Consider the following 20,065-nt stretch of genomic DNA (forward strand, 5'->3'; position numbering starts at 1 on the left):
ACTAAATGCCCACATCAGAAAGCTAGAAAGATCTCAAGTCGACACCCTAACATCACAATTAAAAGAGCTAGAGAAGCAAGAGCAAGCTAATTCAAAAGCTAACAGAAGACAAGAAATAACTAAGATCAGAGCAGAATTGAAAGAGATAGAGACATGAAAAACCCTCCAAAAAATCAGTGAATCCAGGAGCTGGCTTTTTGAAAAAAATAACAAAATACACCACTAGCTAGACTAATAAAGAACAGAGAAGAATCAAATAGATGCAATAAAAAAATGATAAAGGGGATATCACCATTGACCACACAGAAATACAAACTACCATCAGAGAATACTATAAACATCTCTATGCAAATAAACTAGGAAATCTAGAAGAAATGGATAAATTCCTGGACACATACACCCCCCCCAAGACTAAACCAGGAAGAAGTCAAATCCCTGAATAGACCAATAACAAGTTCTAAATTTGAGGCAGTAATTAATAGCCTACCAACCAAAAAATAGCCCAGAACCAGACGGATTCTCAGCCGAATTCTACCAGAGGTACAAAGAGGAGCTGGTACCATTCCTTCTGAAACTATTCCAAACAATTGAAAAGTAGGGACTACTCCCTGACTCATTTTATGAAGGCAGCATCATCCTGATACCAAAACCTGGAAGAGACACAACAAATAAAGGAAATTTCAGGCCAATATCCCTGATGAATATCGATGCGAAAATCCTCAATAAAATAGTGGCAAACTGAATCCAGCAGCACATCAAAAAACTTATCCACCATGATAAAGTCGGCTTCATCCCTTTGTTGCAAGGCTGGTTCAACATATGCAAATCAATAAACACAAGCCATCAAATAAACAGAACCAAAGACAAAAACCACATGATTATCTCAATAGATGCAGAAAAAGCCTTTGATAAAACTCAACATTCCTTCATGTTAAAAACTTAATAAACTAGGTATTGATGGAATGTATCTCAAAATATTAAGAGCTATTTCTGACAAACCCGCAGTCAATATCATATTGAATGGGCAGAAGCTGGAAGCATTCCCTTTGAAAACTGGTATAAGATAAGAATGCCTTCTCTCATCACTCCTATTCAACATAGTATTGGAAATTCTGGCCAGGGCAATCAGGCAAGAGAAAGAAATAAAGGGTATTCAAATAGGAAGAGAGGATGTCAAATTGTATCTGTTTGCAGATGTCATGATTCTATATTTAGAAAACCCCATCGTCTGACCAGGCGCAGTGGCTCATGCCTGTAATCCCAGCACTTTGGGAGGCCAAGGTGGGTGGATCACTTGAGGCCAGGAGTTTGAAACCAGCCTGGTCAACATGGTGAAACCCCGTCTCTACTAAAAATACAATACTACTACTACTACTACTAATAATAATTAACTAATAATAATTAACCAGGTGTGGTGGCAGGCGCCTGTAATCCTAGCTACTAGGGTGGAGGTGGAAGTTGCAGCGAGCTGAGATCGTGCCACTGCACTCTAGCCTAGGCGACAGAGTGAGACTCCATTTCAAAAAAAAAAAAAAAAACCCAACAACCCATTGTCTCAGCCCCAAAACTCAAGCTGATAAGCAACTTCAGCAAAGCCTCAGGATACAAAATCAATGTGCAAGAATCACAAGCATTCCTATACACCAACAATAGACAAGTAGAGAGTCAAATCATGAATGAACTCCCATTCACCAGTGCTACCAAGAGAATAAAATACGTAAGAATACAGCAAACAAGAGATATGAAGAATCTCTTCAAGGAGAACTACAAACCACTGCCCAAGGAAATAAGAGAGGACACAAACGAATGGAAATACATTCCATCCTCATGGATAGAAAGAATCAATATTGTGAAAATGGCCATACTGCCCAAAGTAATTTATAGATTTAATGATACTCCCATCAAACTACCACAAATTTCATATGGAACCAAAGAAGAGTGTGTATAGCCAAGATAATCCTAAGCAAAAGCAACAAAGCTGGAGGCCTCATGCTACCTGTCTTCAAAGTATACAACAAGGCTACAGTAACCAAAAGAGCATGGTACTGGTACCAGAGCAGACATATAGACCAATGGCACAGAACAGAGACCTCAGAAATAAAACCACACATCTACAACCATCTGATCTTTGACAAACCTGACAAAAACACGCAATGGGGAAAGGATCTCCTATTCAGTAAATGGTGCTGGGAAAGCTGGCTAACTATGTGCAGAAAACTAAAACTGGACCCCTTCCTTACACCTTACACAAAAATTAACTCAATATGGCTTAAAGACTTAAAACCCCAAACCATAAAAAACCCTAGAAGAGGCTGGGCATGGTGGCTCATGCTTGTAATCCCAGCGCTTTGGGAGGCTGAGGTGGGTGGATCACCTGAGGTCAGGAGTTCAAGACCAGCCTTAGCCAACATGGTGAAACCCCGTCTCTACTAAAAATACAAAAAATGAGCCGGGCATGGTGGCAGACTCCTGTAATCCCAGCTACTCAGGAGGCTGAGGCAGGAAAATCACTTGAACCCCCGGAGGCGGAGGTTGTAGTGAGCCAAGATCATGCCACTGCACTTCAGCCTGGGCAACAGGGCGAGATTCCGTCCTAAAAAAAAAAAAAAAAATCCCAGAAGAAAACCTCGGCAATATCATCATTCAGGACACAGGCATGGGCAAAGACTTCATGACGAAAACGTCAAAAGAAATTGCAACAAAAGCCAAAATTGACAAATGGGATCTAATTAAACTAAAGAACTTCTGCACAGCAAAAGAAACTATCATCAGAGTGAATAGGCAACCTACAGAATGTTTTACATTATTTTAATAGCTATGTAAAAAATACTGTTTCTGATATTCTAAAGTGTGCCATACGCTTTGCCTTTGTTTATGAATCAATAAATCTGGGCATAAGGAGTTCTACAACATTTTTTTTCTATGAAGACAAAAAAAAGTGAATTAAATTTATAAAGTTATTTTGAATGACTGCCTAATTGGTAATTTAAATAATTTTTTGAAACTGTCTTGTCTTTAACTTTTGATCACTTATTGGTTTCTGCATTTCCTCCTATGAGTGTATATTCGTGGTGTGGTAAAGCATCTGTCTTTGACCTGGCATGATTTTCCTTTCATTGAAATTTATCTTGACTTTTTGTTCTTAATTCACTTAGCTGTCATTAGAAATTTCTTTTGAGAAGACCACAAAGGATAAAATCAGACTAATTTATTTAGTGGATCACAATAATTCAATATGTGAATAACCTGTGAAGTAATTTGAATTACTACACAGAAACAGGAAGCATCCTGATATTTCTCTGCAGGACCACAGTGCCCCTTTCTGCTCAGTTATGCCAGCACCTAGCGTCAAAATTTGTTGGTTGGAGTGTCTGTGAAGTGCATTCAAAAGGAGCCAAGAAATCAGGCATATGCTAAGTAAGTCAGCTGGCTATCCAACTAGAGAATAATGTTCTCTTTGATCAATCTCTCCTTAAAGGGAGAATTTCAGTGACTATTATCAATGCAAGGAACAGAGCTGAGAGCCACGTATTTTATTTTACAAACACTTCTGTCTAGAGTTGCCAAAAGCATTTGCTGTAAGTAGGTACTTTTTCGACCTTAAAACACTTCCCATCCTTTATTAAATCTATGTGACAGGAGAGCACACATGGACTGTCCTCATTAAGTTGATGTGAATTCCTTTAGATTCGTATGAGGGGAATGGATGGGAAATCTAAATATATTAAACTACAGACAAAAAAGTGGCTGACCTTCACAAACAAAGATGATGATTGTTGACATCATCTTCAGAAACTTAAAATTACTTAGCAGATATTTAAAATGAAGAAACCTTTAGTTAAGTTAACTTTCTGGTACTTAAAAACAAACTTTTTTTTTAATAGATATTTTCAAACGTACACACTAGCAGAATGAGTCCCCATGCATCAGTCTTAAGGACTGGTTTTAAAGTCTAAAATTCAAAGGCTGTACTGAAACCTCAACCCTCACAATTTGTTCATCTTATTCAGAGACACTTTCAGGTGAGAAAAGCAAGTGCGATGGAAGAAAAGAGCACTCACCGACACACTGATTCCACTGGTAGTGCTGGATGTAGCCTTGGGGGCAGCCACATCTGTAGCCACCCAGGATGTTCTGGCAGCCGTGTTGGCACCTGTGGTTCCCATCACATTCATCAACATCTGCAAAAACAAGCCCGGCAAAACCTTTATGTCACCTTTCTTCTACTATTTTTAAATGCACTCCAAACGAAACCTGGGGTAACTGTTATCATGGGAACAAACAAACAAGACATGACACATAGAGAGGCTGTCATTTTTCCAGGTCACATGGTTATTAGTCAGTGGTGGTGCAGGGAACAGTTCTGAGATAAGAGACCACCTCATTCTTCTGCTCTCCACCAGCCCATGGCACGTCAGTGCTCTAAATAACATCTCAATTTCAGCAAGTCAACCATAGCAACCACAAATGTTGTACATTTTGAACTAATTAACTGCATATGGTATGATTTATTTGGTAAATCATATATATATATACAAAAATATTTGCATTGCATATTCCAGTAAGTCTGAAAGTGACTGAGATATAATCCTCATTTTTGGGAGGATAGAAGCATTACAGAGATACCTAAAAAGTACAATTACATTGCACGTAAAAATTTTTATTACCATTCAAGATTAATTAGATGCAAATCCCTCTTAAGTATTTAAATATGTTATTTTTAGACAAGATGTGGTATTATTATACATGTGGAATAATTTCTTTATTTATGTATGCTTTTTTGGAATGACAAGCGAATATTTGAAATCTATCCATAAAGAGTAAAATAAAATTGGCATGTCTGAGGGGTGTAACAAATTTACATGGATAATTAATAAATGGTATCTTAGGAGGATGGTCACGAGCTGAACTCGCATGTGGCAAACAGCTGTAGGTTCAGAATACTTTCAATGTCTCAATGATTTGAAAGATAAAATATTAAAATTGACATTTTAAAAATTGAATTTTTCTTTGCTGAAAATGAGATATGTATAAAACCCCCACAAGCCTTACAGAGAGCAAATTAAATACTTTACATATATTCCTAGAAATCCAAATCATATATTTCTAAGAACAGTTAATGTTAAAAGGGTGATTAAAATCAAGAAAACTATAAATTGCAATACGATATAAGAATGTAAGGGAAATAAATATAGTCTCATAATCTCTGGCATGGGTGTTTATAAGACACTAATCCTAATACATTTTTCTTGTCATACACTGCCACTTGCAATATAAATAGTGAAGAACTAGATGAAATTTTCTTAACTGCAAGCATGTTCTTATTTTGTTCCCACTTAAATGTTCCCTTGGATTTTACAGGAAATAGTTATTGCAGAGGAGACCAAGATCCATTGAAGGAAAGTGAAGGAGTGAAGCGGGAGCTTGACTTGTAAAAAACAGCCATCATTTCACCTTAGCATGTTCAGTACATTTGTTCAATTCTCTCTGATGACAGATTCTTTTTATATTTAATTCTTATACATTTAAGAATCATGGAACAAAAGGTCAATTATTTTTTTCTGGTATGCTTGTAAACTATCGCAAATCATATTAGGCACAGAATTCTTTTTCAACTCAATTCTTTCTCAGATCCATGATTAGTCAACAGTTACTTTAAAAGTCAATTCGTAATCACAGAATTTTTGTTTCACTGCATTTAAGTTTCCCTCTGTCCCCAGAGTGATACATAGAAATTTATGACCAGGAATAAGTTGCTGGGTCCTATTTTGTTCAATACTTTTTTTTCTTTTTTTCAGATTATACCAATTTGTCTTGGAAGTGAAAAAATATATATGGTTTACTGTTACTAGATTAAGAATTTTTGAGCAAATCAACTAACCTTCACAGTTCAGTCCGGTGGCATCAAGAGAGAACCCTCTTTGGCATTCGCAGCTGAAACTGCCTGGAGTGTTTTGACAGATTCCCTTTGCTCCACAAAGCGAAGGCTGAGACCCACATTCGTTGTTGTCTGGCAAAGCATCAAGAAGCAGAGCGTCAAACTTTCCAATCATAACATGTCTTAAGTTTCATGGGAAATAAAAAGCAATGTATGAAAACCTAAGTTTCATGATGTGAAAATGGCATTTTGGGAAAATTCATACCAAAATTCACTGTCATATTAAAGACAAAAGTGGTAAGAAAAACTGTATTTTAAGAGGTTTGAGATTACAGCATATCTTGGGGTGATTGAAGGCACACTGACTGAAAGTTCCTTAACATGTGTCTTCTAAAATAAAAGCTCAATGTGTTTGTTAACATGTTCTAAATTACAGTGAGCCTTTAATCGTACTTTGTCTGAACACCATGGTTATATTGAGAATGTGATATAAAGGCACTGCTTGAAATATGGCTACTGTGCATGTGCTTGGACTAAAAAGGCCTTTTTTTCCCCTTTGGATATTGGTCTTGAAAATACCTATATTATTAGCAGCTTCTTTAGACCACAAATTATGGGGTATTGGTTATGAATATAAGTACCAGAACATTCTTCTGTTTATAATTTTAAATACAATTTTTATGCATCTACTAGAAGTTTGTAAAATTTCCCATTTGTAACTTTGTCTTACCGATACAAGCAGTGTGATGCTGTGTGAAACCAGGTGGACATTTACAGGTAAACCCCCCCAGGGTGTTGACACAGAGGAACTGGCAGTTATGCTGTTTTGTTTGACATTCATCAAGGTCTGAAATTAGAGAGAAGCTAATGAAAATCACAGTAGATTATCTGGCTATGTTTCCTTTCTTGTGAAGCCACAGAAGATGCACATGCTCCATTAGAAGCATTTTGTCTAGATTTTTGCTGGAAGCTTCGTAGATTTCCATAGGCATATGGCAAACAGTTTCTTTTTACATATTTAAGCAGAATAAATATTACGGGCTAGGATGATAGGACAATTAAGGCAATATATAACAGAAGAAACTGAATGACAGAATCATAGCAGTTTCCATGAACTGTTCTCAAAGCTACTATCCAAAGGTTACAATTCCTGCATTGAATGCAGTACAGTACATGGCTGATTACTTATTCCTATTAAAGGAAGGATTAAATAAAAATGAAACAGAATCTAGAAACTGATGAAGGTCCTAACACAAACACTAAGAGTCTCCACGTTCAGATGAAAACACAGGCATTAATATTAGAGGAAGCAAAATACAGCATCTGTAATTCTAGTCACAAATGGTATTGATATTTGGACTCTACTAATAAAAAACTCAAAATTTGATTTTGGCTATACTAAAACTTAATTTGGAAACTATATTTAAAATAAATGTACCACATAAGATGTAGGCAAGACTAATTCATTATTTCACAGCTTAAAAAATGCTTTAGTCATACTCATTTTTTTTTGATACGGAATCTTTAGTCATACTCATAAACAATGTACAACACGAATCCATATCAGTTCACTAAACAGGTCTAAGCAGTGCTTGCTATTATTATTATTTTTTTTGATATGCCTTGGAAATAAAGCCTCATTTTACTGAGAATAATCTACATTTTAAAAATTTGCTCAGTCCATTAATTTCATTCTGATGAGGCTTACTATAAAATCAAATATATGAGTATAGTATTGAAGCTATTTTAATGATCTAATTTAGCTTGATAAATAATTACTTTTGATACTACCTAAGCAAAAAATTTAAATTTACCTATCCATTTTCACTTTTCCACAGTAAACCTGTAATAAAGGTAGCTTACAGAAATAAGTTTAGATAAGCAACAACAACAAATATCTTATTTCAGTGATTTGTTTTGATCTCTTCCCACATCAAAATTTTTGTTTTACTTTATTTTTTAAAATTTATGTAGTTTTCTATAAGAAGTGAACTGTTTTAACTTGGGTTTTAATCCTCTCTGCTTCCTGCAATGAGCCTATTGGTAGAGTTTTTCTATGAGCAATAACATGGCCACTAGGATGGGACCTTTTAATGAAGGTGATGCACATGGCATAATTCCTGATAATCTAATATTTAAATTTGAAAGAAAAGATACAGACTAGGGTCACGATTGTCAGAGACTCTTCACTCACCTTTGCATGTCTTTCCATCCTCTTGCAGGACATACCCCCTTGGACATGAACACTGATAACTCCCCTCAGTGTTCTTGCAGATGAAGTTGCATGGTTTCGGGGACTGGGAGCATTCATCAAGGTCTAAGTAAAAGTGATGTGAAGATGAAATTACTGGTTAAAAGAAACAACCAGACTCTTTCCTCCTTCCATATTCTCACTTCATTCTTTTTGTTTTTCCTGTTCAACTTAAAGTGGAATATAGCCAGAGAGAAATGATGCACAGAAGGATTTTCTCTAAAGTATCATGCGGGTTTACTTTGTAAATCAATCTATGGATCTTGGGTAAATATTATGATGTCTAGACAACTGTCTGGGTCCAAAATTACTAAATTCTTTAGATTAATATACTTTGGTTTACAACCTGAGAATCATAAACTTAATAAGAGTTTCTCTATTTTTGACACATGGATGTGGCACATGTTCTCTTAAACTCTCTTTACTGAGGCTCCCTTAAGCATCTTGTGGGATCACAGATGGTGCTGGAAACCTTCCACTTTCCCCTTCAGATTCAGTCCTCACCCTGGTCCACCCTGCTCTCAGGCCCAGGAGTTGGAGCTCTACAGACTCCATCCGGAGGCTCTCCCTTGCCCTCTGTCTTCTGTCTGGCCCTTATTTCCTCAACTCCCTCCCTGCAAGATAGGCTCAGGCTGGCTGAGTCACTGGATCAGCTGTCAGAGGTCCTCTCAAGGCAGTCCTCTGAGCACAACTTTCTTTTTCCAGGTTCCAATAACCTCTGACTCTTTTCTTTTGGCCCAGGGGTAATACAGCCCCAGCACACAGCACTATGCCTCCTGGCTTTTGTGCACGCTGCTCACACGTGTAGAGACAGTCTTTTTGTTAGACCCTCCTTGAATTGTCCTCCTTGAAATATGCCATCTCTTTCCTACTCAGACTCTGAGTGATGGCAGACAATCTCCATTTCCTCCATATAACATACGGCGTTGATGCCCACAGAATGCTGAATGCTCATGATTAATGGCCTATTCTCCATTACTCATGCTCTTCTGTTTCAAAGAAGTCAGTTGGGTTTTCTTAACCTTTTAATGCCAGGTGTGCTTATTATTGACATAGGTAATTTGATAGAATATCAAGTAAGCTAATGAAATATAAAGGAGAAAAAAATTTTTTCCTTTAATAAAAATGAAGTTGAATACTTTGGAAAGACCCAACAAAAGTCTAAGTCCTTTCTGCCCCATGACTGTCATATATTGGTGTGAGTGAGACAATAAAAAACCGTATAAGAAAAATAAATTGTAAAATGGTAGAAGGATTCTGTACTGAGACTGCTCCGCAGCTGGAAATTTTATTTAGATAATGCTTACTTGGTATACTTTATGCAAAAAAATAGCAAAGAGAAACATGCAAAACATTCTCTTAATATACACAAACACACATATTCATAAGAAAAAGCCCTTTTCCTTCAGTCAGAGTGACAAACAAATGTGCATTTATTTTATGTTAAATTAAAATATAAAATGTTGAAAGTATGTATTTGTAATTCTTGTTTCCCTGATTGAATAGACTTTTTTTTTGATGAAGTGAACAATTCTACATCCCACATTATTGGACAAAGGCCAAGTGCTGTGTGATTAAGAAGCGCATTATTGAGAGGATGGCATCATTTTAATAAAATATATATTCCAAAGCTCCATAATAAAGACACTCTACTGATAATGAGATAATGAGTGACTTGCAGGAAACAGTAGTTGATTAGCCCCCAAACCCCTGGATATAGAGGTGCCCATCGTTACCTATACAAGAGGTTCCACTGATGTCTGTGGTGTAGCCAACCTTGCAGAAGCATCGGAATGAGCCCATGGTATTGACGCACTGACCATTGGTGCAGAGGTTTGGCATTACCTTACATTCATCAATATCTGTGGACCAAAACAACAAAATCAATCAGGAGTTAACATATATGCAAGGGTAAAACTGGTTAGAATCAAAAAGAAATGAAGAAATGGAGATGAGATAACTAACTGCAAACATTCCTTATAGCACTGGAGCACCTGTTCATCATTCAGGTGAACAGCAACATGGATGTGACGGAAAAATAATCTCAAGTGATGGGAGGAGATAAAGGGAGACTCTGGTGAAAGCCCTGTTTAAGACTACCCATTTTGCAGTCTAAGCATGAATGATTTTGGGGGGAATCTAGAAAGCTACCCCCTCAAATTCCATCCCTTAAAAAGTGTGTGATCTTGGGAAAATTACTTATTGTTACCTTAGCTTTGTGCTTCATTTTCCTCATCTGGTAAAATGGGAATAATACATTCTACCCCTCAGGTCTGATATGAAGATTAACTCTTAAAATCTCTAAAGCATTAGCAAAGATTATTCTTTCTATATACATACATATGAAAACACACATCAAATATAAATATCAAGGTATAAACATTTTAGCTACTCTTTTGATTGTATCAATTTTTCACTTTTCCTTCACACTTATCTGAATTCATAAAATTTAATGTGTTGATTATATGAATAAATTTCCTCAACTCCTTACCTCTTCCATCAGTTGTATATCCTGGGCCATGAGGACATATCTTTTTGTACTGGGCAGTTCCAGGAAGTGGGCAAAGCTCGCACTGGTGGCCCCAGCCTCGCCCACCATCACAGCAGCATTCTGACTTAGTGACGAGATTGCGACTGCTGGATGCCATTTGACATATTGTCTGCAGTACCTCTGCAAAGCAGAGACCCTGTCGATTGTCTGAAATGGCAAAGTAGAAAGAGTTAAGGATGCAGAACTGACATTTCATTATCCTGGCTTTCAAATTAAGCAGGGCAGTCAAGAATTTACTCCTTAGGAATAATTAAGATAGCTTAATGATTACAAAGTTTTGCTGGCAGTTAATTTCATAGCATATTCTTTCACTACAGACTACAGTTTATTAAATTTGACAAAAAGTGATACTATACTTTAGAAATAGATTTTTTCCTCCAATCCATTGCCAACTAAATGATAGTGAACTACCATTTCTGTAGAATACAAGTGAAAGGAAAATCTAATTAAATTATTTTCCTTTAAACAAATGAGTGCCAGGATTAGTTTCTGGAAAGCAAACTCTAGACTATATTTTATGAGCTTGGTACTCATTCAATCTGATATCTCATATTTTCTACATCTGAAAGACTGTTCAAACACTTGGACTGAGTAGATTTTTTAAAAATATAAATAAAATGATTTTTTTCAGCTATAAAAGCCAATTAAATCTTTAATATAGTTTTATAAACAATCCTAGCAAAACTGTTAATAAAATGAACAGAAAATTACACTTTATATGCAGGTTACTTTTCCTATTTCCTAAAAGACTGACGTTAGTAAAGGTATAGATTGGAGATAACAATAAACAAAAAATGTTTTTCCGATCAAAAATTTCTTGGAATTTGAAGCATATGACGTCATTCAGAAAAAAAGTGATATAGTTGAAATACTCTTTTTATGTTAAATCAAGCAATGAGTCAAACAGCTTACTGCTCTTATTTCTTTGTTTAACTTGAATTTTACTACAGCACACTTTTTGCAGCTGCCATAATTAACTACAATGATTTATAATGTATGCATTTTAGCATTAAAATAAAATATAATGTCTGAGATTTATATTTCCCATAAAAAGGTTTTGTAAAACATTTTTTTTCTGTACCACAATATAAAAAGTAACCTTCCCTGCATTTTTGAAATATGGCATTTATTTTGCATTAATTGTGGCAGAGCTTACCTCATATTGCAAATATTTTCTTTTGGAATTAAATCATCCTCTGATGTAAGTTTTACTAAAGCCAAATTTTCCAAAGAACTTAATTAATCTTAATTTTGGAAAGACTATTTAAGATTGTTATTTACATTACACATAGATGTGCATATAACACACACGTACAAATATATCATTTTAATAGATGTGCATCTTTAAGAAGAAGCATGTGGATTATTGAGATTGGGGGATTTGTTTAGCAGACAAGAATATATATGTGGAGCTCTTCTGTGATGACATCATGAACAGATGTTTTATCTACCAAGTATAATATATTTGGATGTCAACTTACCAAGGCATTCAGTGCCTGAAGAACTTGACTGGAATCCTTCATTACACTCGCACCTATAGCTTCCAATAATGTTAACACAACGTCCATTTTCACAGATTCCTGGCTTGGTCCTGCATTCATTTTCATCTTTAGAAAAACAAACAATATGAATAATGAGAAAACTGTAAAATTATAATTTACAAGCTATCTTCTAATGGGTTATATCTTATTTAACACTTCTTTGCCAAAATACTATTATGATGAGATTAAAAATGGTCATGTGTGAATATTAATTTATTTTTAGCTTTACTTCATCCTTCTCGGTGGGTTCTTTCTTAAGATAATGTTTTCTTCTTCTTTCTTTTCTTTATCCTCTGCAGAGAAGGGATAGTGTTAATATACAGAATTGGAAATTGGCCTCCAAAAGGAATAGAATTGCCCTGACACACCAGGCAAGGATGGGAGCTCTGGGGAAAAGAATGTCAGTTTCTGTGATGTTAGAGAAAGGTGTGGGGAGAGGGATGGTGGGTGTTGGGTGTGGGTGATGAGTACAGTAAAAGCCACACAGGCCAGGAATAAAGGACAAGCTCCTAAATTGGTTTTGAGTAAAATCACAGGAACAGCTATGGTCTGTGAGGGTAGTTAATGGGAGAGGAAATTTAAGTAATACTGCTCTTTTGGTTGGTGATAAATAAACCTACTTCCACAAAATTGTTTTCATTAAAATTCTCTATATCCTTACTTTTTGTGCTTTTTTGATATTTTGTAAATTTTGTTTGAGGTTTTTTTCAAAGCTGTGTTGTTAGGAGCATAAGAGAGTGCATGACAATTACATCTTTTTGATGATAAATGGCTCCTTTCATCTTTATACTTAAAATTTTTAAAAATTTACTGACATTTATACTTGCATGCACTTTGCTTTTATTAGTATTTGCCTTGAATATTTTTATTTTCAACCTATCTCAGATTTCAATTTTGGTACTACAATCCTATTAAAGAGAACCTAGCAGAATTCTTAAAAACACATTTATCTTTTAACCAGCAGTTTAAACCACTTATATCTGTCATGATTACTGATATGTTTAGAGTCTTACCTGACATTTTATATTGTTTTATATTTACTGTGTGATTGCCCTCTTCCTATGCCCTCCTTTTCCCTCTGAACTCATATTTGGAAGTTACAGTCTTCTTTCTATTCTTACAGTGGAAACCACTGAACAACTTCAACACACATTCTTAATGAATAATTTTCTATCAATGCCAGGAAGTATCTGTTTTGAAAGCTCTGGGCCATAGTAAGCACCTTTGCATAAACTTACTTATCTCTGCTCTCTCCCTGAACCACCTGCCATGTTGATGTTATCTAGAAGTTTTGGTTTGTTAGATTTTTAGTGTGCCATCAGCATCTGTTTAAATTAATGAGGCTTACTGGTTTCTTGGCTCACCATTGTTCCACTTATATTATTTCTTCCTCTTGAATTAATTTTAAAAAATTAGTGTATGTAGTTCGGTGATTATTTATTTATTTATTTATTTATTTATTTATTTATTTGAGAGGGAGTCTTGCTCTGTCACCCAGGCAGGAGTGCAGTGGTGCAATCTTGGCTCACTGCAAGCTCCGCCTCCTGGGTTCATGCCATTCTCCTGCCTCAGCCTCCTGAGTAGCTGGGACTACAGACGCCCGCCACCACACCCAGCTAATTTTTTTATTTTTATTTTTAGTAGAGACGGGGTTTCACCATGTTAGCCAGGATGGTCTCGATCTCCTGACCTCGTGATCCACCTGCCTCGGCCTCCCAAAGTGCTGGGATTACAGGTGTGAGCCACCGTGCCCAGCCGGTAATTATTTAAGAGGGGTATAAGTATTCTAAAACAGATTTCCGACCATGTCTTCTTTCGTTTTCATACTTGATTGAGTATAGAATTTTAGTTCAAAATTATTTTCCCTTAGAATGCTTTCAAAATATAGCTCCTTTATTATTATTTTTTAACCCAGTATTACTGTTCATTTGTAAGAAATCTGGTTTTTCTCTCTGGAAGTTTTAACGATTTTCACTTTCTTCTTAGTGTTTTGAAATTCACCATGATTGTGCCTCCTGTGATTATTTTTTTCCTCTTTAAAAAAAAAAACACTTACTTCAGAAATTTAAAGGTATATACAAAAGTAACGAGTTATGAATTAAAAAGTTTTTTTAGTTTATTATTTCTAGAATCTGAGGGTGCAAGGTCTGTTGCCTTGGTCTAATCCTATCCTTAATGTCATTCACCCTGATTTTGAACTGTATTTGATTTGTCTGAATTTTTTTTTTTCAAAAAGGGCTTTTGAACTAAAAGAGTTCTTGGAAGAACTCAGGATATACTGCCTGAGTTCTTCCAAGTTTGATTATGTATAATACAGCTTTTGCTGTAGCACATAATCTGTGCTTCAAATTCTTAGATTAATTTTGCTTTATTGACATTGGCATTAAGAATTATTGAGAAGAGGTTGAAAAAAAGTTGCCTGATTCTTTTTTCTGTTGAAATTTGTAACTTTAATAGGGTGTATCTTGGAGTGATGTTGCTCTACCTAAATAATGTTGATTTCCAGCATTGTACTTTCTACACTTTGACAATTTGTGGGCTGCACCAGGATTGTCAATTATCGACCTTTCCATTGCCCATCACTCTTGTCCGATGCTCCCCTACTTCTACCTACTCTATGTCCAATCCAGTGCAGCATGACAGCCTAGAGGAAAACAGGCTTCATTTCGATGAGACTCAAGACTCAAGACTCAAATCTCAAATGGGTATGTGATCCTCCGTCAACAATCCTACTATACTTCTTAGTTCTTCACACTTCCATTTTCTAAAATGATATTACACACTCAGACACATCAGACATCTCTCCCCTATGAACCACCGGGCTGTGCCCTCACTTTCAACCTTCTGTCCTCTTCCAACAGCTAAACTATATTTGTTTTTTCTCCAAGGCCAGCTCTTGCACTGGTACTCTAGATTGCCTTCCCAGATTTTACAATACTCCCTTTTCAAGGAATCATTCCCTCAGCATAAATTCTCTAGTAACTTTCATCTTAAAACAATACAAAAAACTTTCTTATTCACCTACTACCCCTCTGGGTACTGCCACATGTATTGATTCCCTTTCAAAACAAAATTTCTGGAAGAATGATCCATGGCGATAAATTCCGCTTCCTCATCACTGATTGTTTCCTTAATGTGTGTGCTCCACGGAAACTTCCTGAAGAAGTCACCAAATCCAATTACAACTCTATGTTACTCTACATCTTAGTAGCATCATACAAAAGTGGCCACTTCAGTTCTCAGGACATCACACGGACATGGAGAACTTCCTATCTTGCTGGCTACTCTTTCTTAGTCTCCTAATATTTTTAGTCCCTCTAAATACTGGAACAACCAGAGCCCAGTCTTCTGGGAAGGAGCCCCGCTCCTTCTACTCTCCAGGATCTCTCTCTTGGTGTTCTCAGTCAATCCCATAATTTTTCAAACACTACCGATTTGCTAGCAATTTATATCTATGGCTCATAAATATGTCTGCTGACTTGATATTCCCACTTGGAAAGCTAGTACATATCTGACACTGAGCATGACCAAAACAGAACTTTTATTCTTCTGTGTCCCCAACCAAACCTGTTTCTTCCAATCTTTTCCATATCAGTTAATAGTAGCATCAAGTAAATTATTATAGTAAACTAATTTACTTTAGTTACTCAAGCAAAAATCCTGGGACTTATCTTTTATAAATATTCAATCAATCCATCAGAAATCCAATCTGTTGATTATTTCCAATACATTTTCTGAATCTGTCCACTCCTTTTCCACACTACGGTGGCCCTAATCTGCGCCTCCTTTTTCTCTCATCTGGATGTTTAAGACAGTCACCTAAATGAAACCCTTGTTTCTGCTACCAACTCCTTCAAATCCATTACCTATAAGGCAGCCAGATATCTTTAAAAATGTGTAAAATAGAAAATAACAACAACTAATACTTAATTGAAATTTTACTCTATGCCAAGCACTGTACTAAGGGTTTCATGTGAATTTTTTAATTTAACCCTCCCAATAATCCTGTGAAAGTGTGCTCAAAATTCCTATTTGTTTTTACATGAGGAATCTGAGGCACATATTTAAGCCAACTTGCCCAGGGTCACAGAGCTAGCACATATGAACCTAGATTGCTAACATTCATAGTCCATCCCCAGGGCCCATACTCCGAGTCACTCTGCCATAACACTTTTAGCATAAAACCAAATTCCTTTTCATGGTATTTGCCTACCTTTAGACTCACTTCATGCCACTCTCCTGCACAAGCTTCAGCTACACTGGTCTTGTGTAATTACTCATCTTTGAACAATTTTTTCCAGTTCAGCTACTGGCTGAAAAATATTGTAGCTGGTCACAGGTGCTAAAGTGGGCCTAATGTGTAGTTTCAATTCATGTTTGTTGTATGAACATCCTCTCACCAAATCTGTCATGCTCTCTACCCTTGAGGCACTACACTCAGGGTTTCAGGTAATTTAGGGAGTCGTGTGGCTCTGATTAAGTTCTTAAAGCCTTAGAATCTCTGATAGTTGCTGCTTCTCCTCTTCTTGCCTCCCCTCCAGCAGTCTCCATGTCTAGATGACTAGTTTGTTGATAATTAAATAGCATCCCAGTATTTTCTCTTTTGCATCTACCTATCTTCACACTGCAGTGTAGAAACGCGTCTCTACAAAAACACTCCATACTTTTCTCATTTGCTTATGTCCCTGATCTTCTAATCAAAGATTGTTGGATACACTTTAAAAAATTGGGACAGTCTGCCAAAGTCTAAAGAAGAAAATTTAATGATCTTGGTAAAAAAATGTTCTACTTATCAGATTTCTTGATTCATTTATTTGCTTAAGAAATAATTACTGAGGCATAATATATTGCATAGTCAAGTTTCCGTCTCTGATTAGGTTTATGGTTTTCATTAAAGAGGTTTTAGATTTCCTGTATAACTTTAATTCCCTTAACTGTAATACTTTTAGCTTCTGTTGCTGTCGACTTTTTTGGGTAAGTTTGTTTGATTCTAATTTCATGCATTGGCATTTTTATTGATTGTTTTTGTGGCTTTATTTTTCATCCTGACTTTTGTAAATACTTTTTCTTTGTAATAATATTTTTACTGTTTTTAAACTGGAATTTCTAGTTGTGAAAACACACTGTTTGCATGAAAGTGTTCTACAAAGAGTTTTGTGATGATCAAAAAAATTTTGCAGACATTTCAGCTATCAGCATGGTATAATGAAAAGCTTGAAGATCAGAAAAGTTTCAGAACCTGTATCTTTTGTAGTGCTGTTTAACAACGAAAAGAATACAAATGTAGAATGCTGCCCTTGGTCTTTTCTTTGAAAAAGTAAGTTCAGAGGATGATAGAATTTTAGAGCTAGAGCAGATACACCCTTCCCAACACCCACCTCCACCACTCCTATCAATCATGCAGACTAAGTTTCTCACTGTATGCAGATGAAGGAACTGAAGAACAGAGAACTGAATCACTTGCAAGTCATCCAGACCATTTATGGCAGATCCATGACCAGAAACCTGTGTTCTTAATCTGATCACAGTGCTTACTCCCTCTTTCCCGACAACACATCTTTAAATGTAATAAAGATAGTATAATATAAAATTCAGCTAGTTATAAAAATAAGAAATTTCCATGCATAAAAATTAAAACACATTTTTAAGTATTTTAGCTAATCTGATTAAACATAGCACATACATACATTGTTTTCATTCAAATAAATTAAAAGAGAAATGAATGAAAAGAAATTTCATGTACAGTAAGAAGACAGGATAATTAAGAATGCTGATTTCCTTTCTTCCATACATGGTTATTAGCATTTTGCCCTGTGCTAGATTTGGAGGAACACATATGACTTAGGAGTTTAGGTTAATCTTCCGGGATAACAGATCTTGGAAGAATAGTGTTTTTGAAAGAACCACTGCATAACTACACCTCCTATGTACGTCTATTTTTAACTTTATTAAGTACTGTATTTGAATGAAATATCTAACAAATGAAAAGAAACTAAAAAATCCAATTATAATTTGTTGTATATATAATTTTTTATATGACACATGTAATTCAGAATAGTTCAGAAACTCACTCTTTTGTAAAAAAATTAAAATTGACAGATACAGCTAAAATCACCTCAGACTAGTTACTTCTAATCTCAATGTCATCCCTAGCAGTCATTCCTTCTATGAATTAGGGTTTATCTTTTTCAATTTTTTTTATATATTGACTTGGTTACATATGTACCTACAGAACACATATAGTTTTATTTACAATTTTCTTTAAAATATGAAAAATCAAAAGGGCATGTATTCTTGAGCAGGCATAAATGCCACAATCCAGAACCTATTATATTAGCAGAGACCCTGAGATGGAAGAAAGCTAGCTGTATCACTGCCTTAACACAGCTGGAAAAATAGTTGGCTTGCAGTTAAGATGATGTGGGAGTAGTGCCATTAATTAGGCTGGGAGTGGAGGCATTACATAAGCAGACACCTTCCCTTACCGCTTACCTACACAGCCTTCTCCATCGGGCCTTCGGGCCATTCCAGGAGGGCAGATGCACATGAAGGTGCCAATTAGATTCTTACATATCATGCCCCTAGATTCACAGTCGTGTAACCCTTCAGCACATTCGTCCAGATCTAGAACAAAAAATAAAAATAAAAAATTATCTGGAGCAAGTTGTAGTTTAGTACTTTTAAGTCACAGGTGTGGTCTTCTGACACTTAACATGTAATTTTATGGTGGGACAGAGAAAGGAGAAGCCCAGCCATTGTCAGCTATTGGCTATATTCCAGATGTGTAAGTTTCAGCACTGCTCATAGTGATAAGAAGTTCAGGGAAGGGCAATCTTTGCTTTAATAAGAATCCAAGAGTGTGACAATAGTGGGCTTCTCAACCCATCTTATCTCGAACTTGATTTTACAAAAATACCATCATGTGTCTTGTTATCTAGGTATGGAAATCTACTAGCAAAATGCTGTCATACATATTTCTGTAAAGCTCTAGAAGAAATTAGTTGAGAACTATAAAATCATTAAAATGTATCTCCAGCATGACAAATAAAGTTTGAACTACTCCCGTGTCTGTGGCCTTACCTTTGCACATCTTTTGATCTTCCCTGAGGGCATAGCCAATTGGGCACGTGCATTCATAGGACCCAAAAGTGTTCATGCAGCGGAAAGCACACAGCAGTGGGTTCTGGGCACATTCGTTGATATCTGACCAAAGAAATGGACAGGAATGTGCTCAGCCTAGAGTTCTAATTATTTGTATAGCTAAATGTTGATGTCATTTACTTGGTGGTCATACACAAAGCAATAGAATAGTAGAACTTACACATCTGGTATGCAGAATTTAGTACCTGACAAACTCATCTTTCAAAAATAACAGCTATAAACTCCGGAAAGAATATAAAAACTACCTGAAGTTTTTAGTGGTGAGCTGAAACTCACAGCAAACAACCAGTAGGGAGTAATTTCACATTGATTTGGCTTCTATTTTTCTGAAATTACCCTCCAGATGATCATGGCCTGGCAGTGCTGTCATCTGGTAGCTAACTCTCCAGTAGAAACTTTCTGAGATTCCATCCAGAGGAAGCAGGGGAGGGAATCTTAGGGCAATCAAGTCTGCTAAAGAAAGGGAACCCAGGAAAGAATGCTAGGGAAGGAGAAATACTATTTGTTTTCCATCTAGTCAGCTCAAGTGGCATGACTGTACTATGCATGTGTGGGGCAAAATCAAGAATGCTAGTGAGTAAGGTTTAAAGAACTGACAGATGAGCCACCGCCCTTCTCAGGCCTGAGGGTCTGCTATTGTGCCTACCAGAGTTGACTGTCTGCTAAGACAAACACATCAATAT

The 20,065-nt window shown here is 36.1% G+C and overlaps 1 protein-coding gene across 2 annotated transcripts in view; it reads right to left on the reverse strand.

Annotated features, from left to right (window-relative positions):
- FBN2 (fibrillin 2) overlaps positions 1–20,065 on the reverse strand; it is a 283,862-nt gene that overhangs the window by 16,337 nt on the left and 247,460 nt on the right. For both annotated transcript variants that reach the window (XM_024246978.3, XM_054555893.2), the window contains 9 exons: positions 19,302–19,424; positions 18,714–18,845; positions 12,162–12,287; positions 10,621–10,827; positions 9,866–9,991; positions 8,073–8,195; positions 6,609–6,725; positions 5,882–6,010; positions 4,062–4,181 (listed from right to left, as the gene is read on the reverse strand). In XM_024246978.3, the coding sequence (XP_024102746.2) occupies positions 4,062–4,181; positions 5,882–6,010; positions 6,609–6,725; positions 8,073–8,195; positions 9,866–9,991; positions 10,621–10,827; positions 12,162–12,287; positions 18,714–18,845; positions 19,302–19,424 (1,203 nt within the window). The remainder of the gene's footprint in view (positions 1–4,061; positions 4,182–5,881; positions 6,011–6,608; positions 6,726–8,072; positions 8,196–9,865; positions 9,992–10,620; positions 10,828–12,161; positions 12,288–18,713; positions 18,846–19,301; positions 19,425–20,065) is intronic.

This window comes from Pongo abelii, chromosome 4, assembly GCF_028885655.2.
Source record: "Pongo abelii isolate AG06213 chromosome 4, NHGRI_mPonAbe1-v2.0_pri, whole genome shotgun sequence".
Taxonomy (NCBI): domain Eukaryota; kingdom Metazoa; phylum Chordata; class Mammalia; order Primates; family Hominidae; genus Pongo; species Pongo abelii.